General features: G+C 42.7%; 1 protein-coding gene across 6 annotated transcripts in view; it reads right to left on the bottom strand.

Annotated features, from left to right (window-relative positions):
- The window catches only part of CDKL1 (cyclin dependent kinase like 1), a 52,773-nt gene that overhangs the window by 16,940 nt on the left and 19,230 nt on the right, over positions 1-16,603 (bottom strand). For 5 of the 6 annotated variants that reach the window (XR_015134783.1, XR_015134784.1, XM_086321603.1 and 2 more), the window contains exon 3: positions 9,803-9,924. Coding sequence is in view for 4 of the 6 variants with exons in the window: in XM_086321603.1 (XP_086177729.1) it covers positions 9,803-9,924 (122 nt within the window). In the remaining 2 variants the exon portion in view is untranslated. Of the gene's footprint in view, positions 1-9,802; positions 9,925-12,480; positions 12,562-16,603 lie in introns of those variants that run through there. The other variant, XM_086321605.1, reaches the window with a different exon arrangement.

Genomic DNA, 16,603 nt, shown 5'->3' with positions numbered 1-16,603 from the left:
CTTCCCTGGTAGCTCAGACAATAAAGAATTTGCCTGCAATGCAGTAGACCAGGGTTCAATCCCTGGTTTAGGAAGATCTCCTGGAGAAGGTAAGGGTGACCCACTCCAGTATTCTTGCCTGGAAAATCCCATGGACCAAGGAGCCTGATGGGCTACAGTCCATGGGGTTGCAAAGAGTCAGACACGACTGAGTGACTAACATACTTACTGTGGAGAACGCTAGGGGAAGAACTGATTTCAGGGAGGGAAGAGAAGTTGGATGAGATGCTTCTTAGCCTTACACGGGAAGACTCTGGGAAGCGAGTTCTGAATTCAGAAGGGAGATGTCAATTTGGGAAGCATAAGCATAGTGATGGAATTTAGAGCTCTAGGGCTGGATGAAGCCACTTAAGGGGTGAATCCAGAAAAAAGAAGAGGTCAAGCCCAGAGGCCCTCAACATGCAGAGATCAGAAAAAGGAGGGGGACACAGCAAGACTGGGGTTGGTCCTCAAGTGAAGTAAGATGACTCTCAGGAGAAGTGTTCCTGAAGCCAACTGAAAAAAGTGTTTCAAAGGACTTCTGGGTTAAGATGGTGGATAGAACACACCCATCTATTTTCACTCTCTTCTAAAATCTAACTAGAACTACACTAAAGATCAATCGAAATATAAGCCATCCTCTCACCCTCAGGCAGCTTACAGTATCTTTGGGAAGATAAAAGTACAAGACAAGACATGTTGACAGTAGATGAGAGAGACATCTGTTCCTCTGGAGCCCACTGGGCTGCAGTCCAGCTCAGCAGAGGCACTCCCTCCAGAGAGGGTGGAGTGAATCCATCTTCTACCAGTGGGAACAGGGGAAGGAGGAGTGCACCCGTGGGTCCTCCACATGGTTTTCCTCCTGCCTGCTTTGGGGACTGTTTCACCCCCAGGAACATGAAAGCTTCCCAAGAGTTTGGCTCCAAGGAGGAGTGAGGGGGTGTCATTAGAAATGTATGTGGTCTAGATTTCTGTGACTATACCACTTTTAACCAACTGAAGATAGAGATGCTTGGTCACAACAAGCAAGCAAAGCCAGATTAAGGAAGACAAGACATCCAGGAAGCAGTGAAGCCAACCCTAGAGAAATTCCAAGAGGGGATTCCAAAGATGACATCAAAGGGAAGTCCCAGGAGGACAGCTGGTCAGCAGGCTTGGAGAACAAGCCAGACAGATGGAGAATGGGGATCTAAAGGCAGGACATTATCAGGAGGGAGAAAAGGAATAGATTAACTGATATGATTATCCTGTGGAAAAGGATACTAAGAGACTATTAAAAAGAGTGGGGAAAGTTAGCAATAGGGTTAAAGAATACTAAGCAAATTTTAAAAATAAGGCAAATATTAATTTGCGGAAAAAAGTATAAAAATAAACTCCAGTATGGTAAAATGCTCAACTATAAGTAATATTTCCATAGGCATAATAATAGTAACAGTGAATTTTGAATTAATGAAATTTTAATGTAACTATTTGGGGGAAGAAGAAAGGGGAAGCAGAGGAAATAATGGTATAGGATGAGACACCACCCTTATGACAGAAAGTGAAGAGGAACTAAAAAGCCTCTTGATGAAAGTGAAAATGGAGAGTGAAAAAGTTGGCTTAAAGCTCAACATTCAGAAAATGAAGATTATGGCATCCGGTCCCATCACTTCATGGGAAATAGATGGGGAAACAGTGGAAACAGCGTCAGACTTTATTTTTCTGGGCTCCAAAATCACTGCAGATGGTGACTGCAGCCATGAAATTAAAACACGCTTACTCCTTGGAAGGAAAGTTATGACCAACCTAGATAGCATATTTAAAAGCAGAGACATTACTTTGCCAACAAAGGTTCGTCTAGTCAAGGCTATGGTTTTTCCTGTGGTCATGTATGGATGTGAGAGTTGGACGGTGAAGAAGGCTGAGCACCGAAGAATTGATGCTTTTGAACTGTGGTGTTGGAGAAGACTCTTGAGAGTCCCTTGGACTGCAAGGAGATCCAACCAGTCCATTCTGAAGATCAGCCCTGGGATTTCTTTGGAAGGAATGATGCTAAAGCTGAAACTCCAGTACTTTGGCCACCTCATGTGAAGAGTTGACTGATTGGAAAAGACTCTGATGCTGGGAGGGATTGGGGCAGGAGGAGAAGGGGACGACAGAGGATGAGATGGCTGGATGGCACCACTGACTCGATGGACGTGAGTCTGAGTGAACTCTGGGAGTTGGTAATGGACAGGGAGGCCTGGTGTGCTGCGGTTCATGGGGTCGCAAAGAGTCGAACACGACTGAGCGACTGAACTGAACTGAAAACTAAATCCTCATTTATCAGAATAGTCTGTAGATAATTAATATATCTAAAAATATATAGTCTAAAAATTAATATATCAATAACAGTATATCACTCTTTTATATATTGACATTATATTGCTAGATTTAATTCACTAGGGATTTTTGCATCTAGTTTATGAAGGATATCCATCTGTCATTTTCCTTCCTTGAAATGCCCTTGTCTAGTTCTGGTATCAGGCTATAGTGGCCTCATAATATGATTTGGAAATTGTTCCTTCCTTCTATATTTTATGAAAGAGTTTGTGTAGGATTGCTAATACTTCTTCCTTTTATGTTTGAAGGAAATCATTCATCAAATATTATAATAATAGAAACCAAAGGAGTATGACTATAAGGAAAAAAATATACATTATTGGAGATAAGATGAACTGGTTCAGTTTGACAAACCCTATGAGCCAATAATATTTTGAGAACTTTGAAAGAAAAAATAGAAAAGAATAAACATCTATTTGTAGGAAGATTTTGATAGCAGAATCATTTAGCAGACAAAACACTGAAAATGGCCTCTATTCAACAGTGGAGGAATGGTTAGATGGTAATATGAGATGTAATATCTTACGGTTAGTAATAGATCTAAAAATTATACTGCAACATATATAGAAATGCATATGAGAGAATATTAAGTGAAGAACAGATTGGGGTTCGGGAAGGGAAACAGTCATTTCATCATTGCAACATGGAGAATGGAACACTTAGTTTGGAAGGCGGCCAGTAGCCTGGCTCCTTTTTACAATGGTCTTCAGGCTTTCAGATACGGACACTAAATTTTGTCAGTGTATTAAGACAGTATCCATTACAAAGTGGCAAGTGAATATTAAACAAATTTACTAGCCTGATATATAAAACAAATTTGTTCATCCATCTTCAAATTCTGTGTGCCAGCTTATGTTCTCTTTGTAGGCAATTCCATAGAGACACTCAAGTTCTAATCAGAATGGTGTTTCGTGAGGAAAGAATTGGAATGAAAGAAGGTACACAGTTTGGTTATAGCCTTTAGGCTGAGATGGTTTAATTGTGCCCATCTCCAAATTAGAAGGGTCTTGTCCTTAGATAAAACGTATGTGATCAGCCCAGCATCCATCCTACACCTTTAAGGATGATTTGCGTATCTCTGCCCTGATGCATTATGTGTTGGTTTCACAAAATAACTCCCAGAAAGCAAGCTTCTACCTCTCCTTCCAAGTTTTGGGAAAGAATGCCTATGACCCTAATGTCCTGACAACAAAATTGAAATGAACAGAGAGAAACCTAAATAACTGCTGTGGGAAAGTGAAAAGGTCAAAGTGCATTTTAAGTATTTCTTCAGAACTAAAAGAGACAAGAGAGATGACAAAAAAAGAATATGGATCTGTTGCCAGGTTCCCAATAGAGTAACTGTCCTTTCCACCACTGCTTCTCTAATATTTGCCACATAATAAGAATTCAAACCATCAACATCCATTCAAGGTTCATTTCTACACAAGGCTACAACAAAGACAAGGATGAAAGGAAACTGGTCAAGCTCCTATAGAAATAATATGTTCTTTGAAATTTATTCTATAGGGACTTCCCTGGTAGTCAGGTGGTTAAAATTCGGTGCTCCTAACGCAGAGGGCACAGCTTCAATCCCCAGTCGGGGAACTAAGACCTCACATGCCAAAGCAATAAAAATTAAAAAAAAATTTATTCTATAGAAATATTTTTGCAAGTGATTATTTACTGTAACCTTATTATTAGAGAAAAACTAGAAACAATCTAAATATTTATCAGTGGGGGGTTGAATAAAGAAACCATGGTATGTCAGCACAATGGAATTTTATACCATATTAAAAATAAAAAAGCAGAAATCTAAGAATAGGGAGACAGCTCCCACATACACTTTAAAAATGAAGAATAGTATACAGAGTACAATCTCTTTAAGTATTTATATAGAAATGCATAAAAAATAATTAGAAAACTATTTCTCAAACTTTATTTCTACATGTTTCTGTGTTGCTTGAAACATTTTCACAACAAACAATATATCACTTTAAAAAAAAGAATGACATTGAAACATGTAAAATATCATGTAAGAAACGAGCTGCCAGTCCAGGTTCGATGCACGATACTGGATGCTTGGGGCTAGTGCACTGGGATGACCCAGAGGGATGGTATGGGGAGGGAGGAGGGAGGAGGGTTCAGGATGGGGAACACAGGTATACCTGTGGCGGATTCATTTTAATATTTGGCAAAACTAATACAATTATGTAAAGTTTAAAAATAAAATAAAATTTAAAAAATAAAATAAAATAAAAATTAAAAAAAGAGATTTTTTTTTTAGGGTTAGCTCTGGAATTGCATTGTCAGAAACCAAAAACTTGTAGTAATGCCCTTTACTCACCAGATGTTCTTTGAACAAACTAAGAGAATCAGAAGAGGATCTGGATGAAATGGAATTTGCACAGGAAAAAAATGGGTGAAGTACTGTGTCTGGCTGCACTTAAACAGGGGCAGAAAAATGTGGAGAGAACACATAAACCAATTGTTTACAAAACTTTGACAGACGACAGACCAATGGTTTATAGAATAAGTAAAAAACATATTAAGTCCTATGGAAGATAAGAAATACACTTGTTTGAGAGCAAATCTAAGCAATGTGAACACAACACAGGGAATAGTAATGGATAAAGATTTATATATTTATATATGTATACAGGACATATTCTGGCATAAACTTGACTGTTACAAGCAAGTTCTAACATTGAAGTTATATTCATTATATATATTATATTCAGTATAGCATGAATGTGAATCTTCTCCAAAATCTTTCCAGATGAGTTCAAAGTTAACAACATATTACAAGAAGATGAATTAGTATCCACTTCAGATTCACAGTAGAGAGTTCTTTGGTTCTGATTTAGCAAGAATTATTTTTAATAATTAAAACATTGCCAGAGTAATACATGGAACATGGAGAAAATAAAGAAAACAAACAAACAAAAAAGAAACAGAAAAATATCTATACAAACATCACTCAGATAATCTCTATTAAAATGTATATATTACTTTTTAAAATTTTCTACCTACATATAAATTGTATAAAAAGGAAATATATACTTTTATTATAGCACAGCTTTTTTTACCTTGCAACCACTCATGAACATTCTAATATGTAAATGTTTGTTTTATCTTGTAAGCATGTTTCTTAGCAGCACCACTGTGTTCCACTATAAAGACATACTATACTTAACCAATCCTTTATCACTGAACATTTCAGTTGTTTCCAATTTTTTTCATTAGAAACAATACTTAAAAACAGACACTTTTATAACTAAAACTTTTACACATATATTTATTTCCTGTGGTAAATTATCAGAAGCAGCATACGTGCCCAGTCGCTCAGTCACGTCCAATTCTTTGCAAACCCATGGCCTATATGTAGCCCACCAGGCTCCTCTGTCCATGGGATTCTCCAGGCAAGAACACTAGAGTGGGTTGCCATTCCCTCCTCCAGGGGATCTTCCCGACCAGGGATCATACTCGAGTCTCCTGCATTGGCAGGTGGATTCTTTACCACTGAGCTCTCTGGGAAGCCCTATCAGAAGCAGACCCATTGATTGCCAAATTGCCCTCTGTCCAACAGTGTACTGATCATTTCCTTTGACAGTATTAGGTTTAGAAAATTTTAATCAAAGTAATTATTTTTAAATGAAAAAAAAACACATTGTTTTGATTACTCTTTAAAATCATCTTGTAAGGATCAATTTATTGATTTGCTGACTCAATCACTACACAAGAGTACTGGGAATGTACCAAGTGCCAAAAATTAACCTAGAAATTACTGAGGATACACAGGTGAGGAAGATACAACTTTTGCCCTTGAATATTTTATAGTTTACTGGGCAAATATAAATAATCCTGGAAGATATAATGAATACCAGAGGAAGGAACTCTCACCTCTCCTAAAGGGGATATCATTAGGAGGTCATATTTGGACTGTATCCAAGGACAAGCAGGAGTTTGCCAGGCAGAGTAGAGAAGGTAAGGCAAACCAGGTATCCTAAAGCCTGGAATGCAAATAATTTCATGGGGTTGAAAACTGGTGGGGAGTGGGATGGACTTACAGAGTGAGACCTTGTATTGCATGCTAGGGGTTTTCACCACATCAGTAAGCTTTGCTGCTGCTGCTGCTGCTGCTAAGTTGCTTCAGTCGTGTCTGACTCTGTGCGACCCCAGAGATGGCAGCCCACCAGGCTCCCCCGTCCCTGGGATTCTCCAGGCAAGAATACTGGAGTGGGTTGCCATTTCCTTCTCCAATGCATGAAAGTGAAAAGTGAAAGTGAAGTCGCTCAGTTGTGTCTGACTCCTAGCGACCCCATGGACTGCAGCCTAACAGGCTCCTCCGTCCATGGGATTTTCCAGGCAAGAGTACTGGAGTGGGGTGCCACTGCCTTCTCCGAGTAAGCTTTGAGGAGCTACCAAGTGACTTATGCTGGGGAGTGGCATGGTCCACTTTTTATTTTAGATATCTGGCAGGTTGATCCTCCTTGAGTTTGCCTCTTTACCCCTCTGCCCGGTGATCACTATATTCCCAGGTACAAATTTCTAAAATATAAAGTGGAACATGCCACTTCCCTAAATAGTACAAAAGTTAGTCACTCAGTCGAGTCCGACTCTTTGTGACCCCATGGGCCGTATGTAGACCACCAGGCTCCTCTGTCCTTGGAATTCTCTGGGCAAGTATACTGGAGTAGGTTGCTGTTTCCTTCTCCAGGGGATCTTTCCAACCCAGGGATCGAACCCAGGTCTACCAGATTGCAGGCAGAATCTTTACAGACTGAGCCACCAGGGATGCCACTCCTACCTAGTATAATGAAAAGTTACTTTTATTTTTAAAACGCACACAAACAAAAATCCTTAAACTTCAAAGTAAATAGATAATGATCTGATTTAGAATAAATCTTAGTTTTCAGACTTGCTCATTTATTGGTGTTCCTTAAGTCAGTCTTATATTTGATAAACCATGGCACAGTGTCATTTAGAAATGAAGTTGCTTGTACTTAACCACACATGTGTCTACCAGACAGTCCCTTCTCTAACCCACCTCTATATTAAAGCATTTTCTGGAACACATATTGGAGATTTTAGCCAGCAGAGTTAAAAAGAAAAAAAATCTGCCTCCAGGACTCTCATCCCTCCTTGTCCTGTCTTTTTATTCTTCTGCTTAAACTACATGCTAAAAAAAGAACTGACTCCCAATTGCTTTCAACCTTCCACTAATCAGTTGGCAAATGACTCAATCGAACATGATTAATCAAATTCTCTGCAACAACTCCCTAGTTAGCCATGGCACAAGTAACTTATACTAGTAGGCTTAATCGAAGTGTCACTTGCAAGCTGTCAAAAGAGCAAATACCAGCACACTAAATGTTTTCTTCCTTGAACACATAATTTCTCTGTATCAGTGACTTTCTGAAGACGGGAAGTCTGTTCTCTTGGCTCTCTCTGTGTAAACTAACAAGAAAAGCCGCCTGTGCCATGGTCACTAACAAATCAAGAGCCACTTTAATCCCATCTGCCCAGAGGTCACGCTTGATCATGTATAACCACCACCACATGGCAGAGCAAGCTCTTGGCCAAGGCTTGAAAGCCTTGTTGAGTGAGCCTCAGCCTCCAGCCACTGGAGTGCGAACGAGAGTCAGGATGCAACGCCCTTCCATCACTCTGATCTCTGGTGCACTCTGCAGATTATCCCCAGCCAAAGCTGAGCTTCCAGGAATACAGCAAAAGGAGAAGATGGGATATCCTTTTCTGTTCGACTTCTGGGGAGTCTCCTTACCTTTCAAGCCAGAGACCACCTCCTCTGTGAAGTATTCTTTGATTGACCCACTTTGAATCCTATCTCCCTGGGCCTGCTAATCATTCTACCTTCTTCCTCCAGCACAGTGATAGCTTCCAGGGATAACTGCATCACTGAAGCTGAGCCAACCAGTCTTCTACTGGACCTTCTGTGCAGACGCCACTTTCTTGTAGAATTTCCTTTCTTCTAGAATGGCTACACAGGGTGATAAAAGCCTACAGCAATGCTTTCCACTACATACTTTTCCTTTCCTAACACCTTCCATCTCACAGCACACATATGCCCTCCAAAATCAACCCTGTAGGGGAGACTCACCTGAAAGGCAGAATGAAGCCAATACAGAAAGGAAGAGTTGGGAGGGAGAGGGAGAGAAAAGGAAAGAGAAAGCCCCACCTAAGGTGCTCTGCCTTAAAGACGCCCAGCTGAGAGAAGCCAAACTCCAGCTTGCATTCTGCTCACCCTCACAAGGAGCTACCTTCAGAGGAACAGATTCCCCCACACTGCGCTGGTTTTTCAAACAAAGGCTCTGTCTGCTCACCAGGACTTTCTGCTGCTGCACACAAAGGTGCTGCCTGTGCTGTTGCTGCTGCTGCTAAGTCGTGTCAGTCGTTTCCGACTCTGTGCGACCCCATAGCTGTGTGTGCTAGAAACGTGTTAAGATCAGCAGAGCCTCCAGAGTCACCTTCCCAATTACAGCCACCACCACTTCCTTTTTCACTTACACCAGTGTCAGTTAGGTTTTTGTCATTTGTAACCAAAAAAACTCTGACCAATACTGCAGACCGGATACCCGGATTGCTTCAGATAAAACACTGCTGCCCTGCAAATAGGTTCATCAGTACCATTTTGACGCAGAGATAGAGAGCAGACTTGTGGATACAGTGCGGGAAGGAGAGAGTGGGACGATTTAAGAGAGTAGCACTGAAACATACACATTACCATATGTAAAATGGATAGCTAGTTGGAAGTCAACGTAGGGAGCTCAACCTGGCTCTCTGTGACAACTGAGAAGTGTGGGATGCAGTAGGAAGGGGGAGGGAGCTTCAAGAGGGCGAGAACACATATACTGCTGTTGTTCTGTCGCTCAGTCCTGTCTGACTCTGCGACCCCACGGACTGCAACTTGCCAGACTTCCCCGTCCTTCACTACGTACATACTTCTGGTTGATTCACATTGATGTATGGCAGAAACTAACACAATGTTGCCAAGCAATTATCCTCCAATTAAGAATAAATAAGTTTTAAAAAATATTTATAAAAACACTGTTTTAGCCTTACATTTCCTATGAGCCATTGTCTTTGAAGTCTTCCTTTCAACCTCCAAGTCCTTATGCTTCCCTAGGCTGGCGTGGAATAATTGATAGCCTTCCTTTTCTTTCCTAGAGACTGATATAGCATCTATGTAGAGATAACATACCAAAGAAATCAAGTTCAACCTAATAACATGGTTGCTGCTTTCTTCATGAAAATGACTAGTTATGATCCCTTTCCCAACATTTCTGGCAACCCCTCAGCAGCAGAGTATGCTGACCAAACACTGGCTGTCCCTGCCTACCGTGAAAAAGGGTCATAGCTCATCTTCCCTCGCCAACCCTGGTGTGTTTTGTTGGGTTTTGTTTATAAAGGACTGGTCACTCACCCTCTTTGGTGTCTGTCCAGCTCATGGAGCACCGTGTGGTCACAGTACTCAAACACCAGGTGAAGCCTCCGCTTCCTCCTGAAGACTTCGATGAGGTTGACGAGATTGGGATGCTTGAGTTGCTGAAAACACAAAAAGCGAGGTGCTAGACTGGAGTTGTGAAAGACAGTTTACTGTCTTTCAACAGAAGAAAGATGTTTGTCCTTTACAAAAATTCTTGTCTTGGATTGAAGGAGGCTGTAGATGGTACAATCTTAACTTCTCTTGATGAGCTGTTTGGGCTTCCCAGGTGGCACAGTGGTAAGGAATCCACCTGCCATTGTAGGAGATGCAGAAGATGCAGGTTTGATCCCTGGGTCAGGAAGATTCCCCTGGAGAAGGAAATGGCAACCCACTCCAGCATTCTTGCCTGGGAAGTCCCATGGACAGTGGAGCCTGGTGGGTTATATAGTCCACGGGGTTGCAAAGAGTCGGACAAGACAGAGCAACTGAACACGCACGCACGTAAAAAATGATCATAACCCTGGTGGCTGGTGAAGGCAAAGAGATATGAGAAGGCTGGGAAAGGAGAATGAAAAAGAGGGGGGCAGTGGTTAGTTAACATGAACTCATCCTTAAGGCTCAGATCAAGTGTCCTTTCCTAAAGGTGTCTTTCTGATCTCCCCAGACTGGTTCAGTGTCCCCTGTAGCTCCCTGAAGTATGAATCCTTTGGAATCCTTCAAAATTACTATTTGTTCAATTGATTTTTTTTTTAATGAACTCTGTTGTCGATAGATATAATAGATACACAGAATGTAAGATTCATGATAGACATCAGGGTCTGTGTTCTCCTGTTTCCTCAAAATGTGTCATGCCCCCAGCACACAGCCTTGTACATAATAGGCATCTGATCATTATTTGTGAATGAATGAGTAAATCAGGTTTCCTAGGCTGATGAAACATTTTAAAACAGAAAAATCAGAAGACTCTCCAATCTGACATGCCTAAAGGGCTGCATCTAGAAAGAACAGGCAGGAGTGAATGTTGGTGTTGGCAGAGATAAATCTTGTACTTGGCTTTCTGGGCCCTTCTGTCTATAATCTGATTGGAAATACCTACAACTAAGCAAACTAACTACTGGTTAACGTTCTTCAGGGCTTGAAGGTCTCCAGGCAGTGATCTAAGAACAAAAAAGAGCCTGAAAAGCTTCTTAAGGCTCCAGTCTCAGAAATCAGGTGATATAACTTCTGCCTCATTCTACTGGTCACAGCAAATCATGAGACCCACCCAGACTCAGCCCACAAGAAAATATAGAACTGGCAAAAATTTTGTTCAGATTTCCCATAAGACGTTATAAAAATCTGAATGATCTTTTTGGCCAACCCAGTACCACAAGGAGAGCAGGGCCCAGGTGTCCCGGCCAAGCTCAGCTCCTGCTGACCACCCCCACTTAATTCAGCTACATGAGCACGCTCCGGTAAGACCAGCCGAAGGAGCAATCAGCCAAGCCACAGTTGTGAGAAATAAGAAATCATTCTTCTTTAAGCTACTGAGTTTTGGGGAGCTCTGTTAATACAGCACTAGATAACTCGATTGGGGAACTTTTGAAAACCAGGGATGCCCGAGCCCCACTCCCAGAGATTCTGAATTGGTCTTAGGCAAGGGCCAGCCATCTATTTTCCCCCCAAAATTGTCCAGGTGATTTAATACATAGACAGAAGTATTAATCATAGGCAAACGGATATTTCAGACATGATAAAAGGCAGGAGAAAAACTGAAGTTCTTGAACTGCACAGTATAGTATATTTGTATGGACAATGAGAAAAGAAGAACCCAGCAAGGAAAATACCAAAAAAACCACAATTATTTTCTCATTTTCTTTGTCTAACACCTCTGTCTTCAAGATGTGAACTTCCTGCCCCAGACATTACACTTGATGAAGCAAAATAAAACAGCCAAGACACTCTTAAAGCCCACTAGCCACATCTGGGCCTTTGAATAGAAGGCATTCCAAGCTATAAAGCCCCACACTTATATTCCCATATCTGGAATATGGGACACCAGGGGCTTCCCTGGTGGCTCAGATGGGAAAGAATCTGCCTGCAATGTGGGAGACCCAGGTTTAATCCCTGAGTCAGGAAGGTCCCCTGGAGAAGGGAATGGCTACTCACTCAAGTAATCTTGCCTGGAGAATTCCACGGACAGAAGAGCCTAGTAGGCTACAGTCCATAGGATTGCAAAGAATTGGACATGACTGAGCGACTAACACACACACATCTGGAAACATTTAGCCTGAACTAACAGAACAGTTAGTTCTGCTCTAAGAGGACAGAACTGACTACTGTTTCAACCAAAGAAGTGCACTGGCTCAAATGTCTCAAACAGAAAGCAATCAACCAAGTTTAAAGTGGTGGAGCGGGGGGAGGCAGTTTAGACAGCAGGCAATTAGGGGAAAGCAGAAATTCTCTTATAAGCTCTGAAAAATAATTGTCTGTAGGCCAAGACCTCAAATCTTAGATTCTTTTAATTTTCCATGTTCGATATATAGTCCTCAATTCTACTGAAACAAATACCTGGAGCTTCTCAGATGCCAAGACTGGCACCTGCAACTTGTCACATTCATACGTGCAGAAATTGCCAGGGGCACTGTTGCCTCAGGGTAAAACCCAAAGATCCTCTCCACTTGACCTCTGCTTACCTCTGCAGCCTCATCCGGAGAAGACAATAGCACCCCACTCCAGTACTCTTGCCTGGAAAATCCCATGGACAGAGGAGACTGGTGGGCTGCAGTCTATGGGGTCGCGAAGAGTCGGACACGACTGAGCGACTTCACTTTCACTTTTCACTTTCATGCATTGGAGAAGGAAATGGCAACCCACTCCAGTGTTCTTGCCTGGAGAATCCCAGGGACAGGGGAGCCTGGTGGGCTGCCATCTATGGGGTCGCACAGAATCGGACACCACTGAAGCGACTTAGCAGCAGCAGCAGCAGCAGCCTCATCTCTTATAACTCCCCCAGACTCACTGAACTTCCTCACTCTCGCTTCAGGACCTGCTCACCCAGCTGTTGCCCATCTTCCAGATGAATTTTTTTCTGTCCGGCCCCCTCGGCCCTGCTCAACAAATCTAAAAGAGTATAACTCTGGAACCATGGGTGCCGTGTAGCAGGTAGAAAGCACTGTCACAGCAGGACCCACTGAACTGCATGGACTAAATACTACATTACACCCGTCCTCCTGTTACTGCACACCTTTTGAAAAGTCAGATTCTAATAACTACACTGTAAGCTATTCTAATAACATATGGATTCTCTCCAATTTTTGAGCATTTTAAATAACGTTTTGATAAACAGCCTACTAGCTGATTGACCTTAAATTGGGCTTCCCTGGTGGTTCAGCTGGTAAAGAATCCACCTGCAGTGAGGGAGACCTGGGTTCAATCCCTGGGTTGGGAAAATCCCCTGGAGAAGGGAACGGCAATCCACTCCGGTATTCCAGCCTAGAGAATTCCATGGACTATTCAGTCCATGAGGTTGCAGAGAGTCAGATACGACTGGGTGACTTTCACTTGGACATGTTAATTAACGTCTTTAGGTTTACCATTTGTGGGAGGAGGAAGCTCAGGGGCTGCTGTGACAAAGCATATGCAGCAGTGTCAGCCCACATCATCCTCTCCAGAAAGTTTAACTGTTAATATTTTTAAATAATTTTTATTATTTTTAATTTTCTTTTTGGTTGTGCTGGATCTTCATTGTTGCACATGGGCTTTCTGTAGTCGCGGCGTGGGGGCTAGTCTTCACTGGGGTGCTCAGCCTCTCGTTGCGGTGGCTTCTCTTGTTGCGCAGCACAGGCTCTAGACTCACGGGCTTCAGTAGATGCAGCACACACAGGCTCAGTAGTTGTGACACATGGGCTTAGTTGCTCCACGGGGATCTTCCCGGACCAGGGATCGAAACTGTGTGCCCTGCATTGGCAGGTGGATTCTTATCCAATGTGCCACCAAGGAAGTCCTGTTAATATTATTGGGAGTTCAATCTATTTCTATTTAGGCTGACTATCTCAATTCATTTTATTCAACAAGTATTTATCTTAGTGTGCATAAGGCACTCTGATAGTCCTAATGATACAGAGATAATACAGCAAGTACCAAACCTACTCTCATGAAGCTTAGAAACTAGAAGGGGAGACAGATGCTCAACAAGTAATTACAGACGTGGTAAGTGTTACCAAAAGCCAGGGAAAGGGTACCTGGCTTGAGGGTGTTGAGTGGTCCAGGGAGTGGTCCAGTGGTTCCTGAGGAAGGTGGCCATTTAGGAAGTTAGTTGGAAAGCCCCAGGAATACAACATAAATAGACATGGCCACACTGCTTTCCAAAAGGATGGAACACACTTAGACCTCCGCCAGGAGTGTGAGAGTACATTTTACCATACCTTTGAGGCATTAATAGATATTTAAGGTTTGTGACGTAGATTGCTAAATTACTTCTCAAGAGGGCTTACAATGCCTCCAGCAACACGGGAAGGTGTCACGTGATATTTAAACCACTCATCTCTCCTATTTTCTGCCGTAAGATAAGCTTTACATAGCTGTAAATAGCCAATAACTTATTTCTCAACCTATTTTCAGAAAAGTGTTCATTTAGAGAAGTCAATCACTAAAACTAAATCCCAATTAGGACTCACAAATCTTAAACTGTAAATATTTTTTGTAAATATTTTTAAATAAATTATTAACTCTCTGTAGGTTGCCAGGATTCTGGGTTGACCTGAAAACATGCTAGAGCAGCAGATATCTGGGAGACAGCTCCTGTCCTGGCTGTGTACATTTATTCAAAAAAGGTCTCCGGAGTGTCTGCTCAGCCTCAGGCGCTGTTCAGGGCACTAGGGAAACACTGGCGAAGGGGACAAGGGGCTCAAGCATTAAGCAGAGAAGTGCCACGGAGCCCTCCGTGTACAAGAATCTAGGCTGCCTTAGAGAAACTGTTCTTAGGAAGTGACTCTGAACCAGAGTCCTGGAGGGTGAGAAAGGTCTGACCAGAAAAGGGCAGGGATGGTAGAGGGATGGTGGCTTTCCAGACAGAGGGTTGGCTCTGAGCTAGGAGGGAACTTACGCCACCTAAGGAACTGCAAGATGGTGTGGTCTGCATGTCAAACACATGGAACCGATACCAGAGAGACAGGCAGAAGGCAGGTTCTCTGGGGCACTGAAGGACATGCTAAGAAATTTACGCTTCACCCTAAATGCAATGAGAAGCTACTGGAATGAATTTTAACAAGAAGTGATATGGATACCATTTGGGTCTTTGTTGCTATGTGGGCTTTTCTCTAGTTGCAGTGAGCAGGGGCTACTCTCCAGTTGCTCTGTGCAGGCTTCTCATTGCAGTGGCTTCTCTTGTTGCAAAACAAGAGCTTTAGGGTGCATGGGCATCAGTAGTTGCTGTTCCCAGGCTCTAGGGCACAGGCTCAGTAATTGTGGTGCACGAACTTAATTGCTTTGTGGTATGTGGGATCTTCCCAGATCAGGGTTTGAACCCAGGTCTCCTGCATTGACAGGCAGATTCTTCACTACTGAGCCACCAGAAATCCCACCATCTGGGTGTTTTAAAGCTCACTATGGTGGCAGGATACAGAATGGCTCAGAGGAGGCAACATGACTAGAGGAGCCTGCTAACTGAGAGCTTGGAGCAGAGAAGAGGCAGGGGAGATGGGGAGATAGGCACTGTTTGGAAACAGACTTTATTATTAGGATAGTCAGGATGTGGTGATGGGCTGGAGCTGAGGGATGGAGGAGAGAGTGATGATCAAAGGTTTGTGTAATGGGGTGGATGGTGGTGCCATGACTGAGAGAAAAAGCAGGTTTTGAAGGGAAGGACCTACAGCTTTGGCACACTGGGCTGACAGGGACTCTGAGATACCAAAGTAGAGGTGTCAGGTTGGCTGGAGTTTGAGCTGAAGATAAAAGCTGGGGCGTTAGTGTGAGTGTAAGCAAAGCCATGGTGAGAAGTGATGCCCAGAAGAATGAGTGAGAAGAGCGAGGCCCAAGGAGCCCAGCACCCAGATAAGTGGTAGATGAGGAGGAAGTGGAGAAGGGGAAAGGGAAGATGGTGCCCCAAGATAAGAGAGAAAACAGCAGAACATAACACGATGGAGATACGGTGATAAGAGTACACTTACTCCACGAAGATGCTGCTGCTGAAAAGTCAAGCTGGGGAGAAGGGGTTCGTGTGACCTCACTGGAAGCAGCAGTGAGACCAGGAGCCAGATGTCATGAATTTAGCATCCCCAAACCATCTTTCTCCTTTCTCTTATTGACTCCCCTGACCCTAGGGGCTGAACTCAGAGGAGCACCTGTGGTTCTGAATCCAGTTTGCAACTGGTCGCCTAGAGGTCTTGACCAGAGCTCCAACATTGTGAATGTTTGCATTGACGAAAGTCTGGATGTTTCTACCTCAAAGCTGAATGGGCTGTTTAGGGGCATTGGGAGGAATTAGATGAGAAGAATCAAGCAGCAATCTGGATGGACCGTCACAGGTTTACTCAACGTGTTTATTATACAAGAAGTCTTAATGGAATAGACTAAATTACCATACATACTATGAAGATGTAGTTCAGGGCTCTTCTAATTAAAATTCCTTCCTGTTTATGAGTATGTGAAGCCAAAGCCCCAGCCCTGGCCTCATTCCTCAGCACTCTGATTCGTGCTGGCCCAATCCTGAGGATCTCAGTGCCTCATCCCACGTCAGTCACCATCCTTCAGTTCTTCTATATCTAGAAGCCTGGGTTGGCTCACACTCAGATTTAGTTTCTCTTATATAAAAGTTTC

The sequence above is a fragment of the Bos grunniens genome, chromosome 10 (genome assembly GCF_055505025.1).
Source record: "Bos grunniens cultivar Pamir isolate PY7600 chromosome 10, Bosgru_T2T1.0, whole genome shotgun sequence".
In the NCBI taxonomy this organism is placed as follows: Eukaryota; Metazoa; Chordata; class Mammalia; order Artiodactyla; family Bovidae; genus Bos; species Bos grunniens.
The sequence above is the reverse complement of the archived record's forward strand: the minus strand, read 5'-3'. Positions and strand labels throughout refer to the sequence as shown.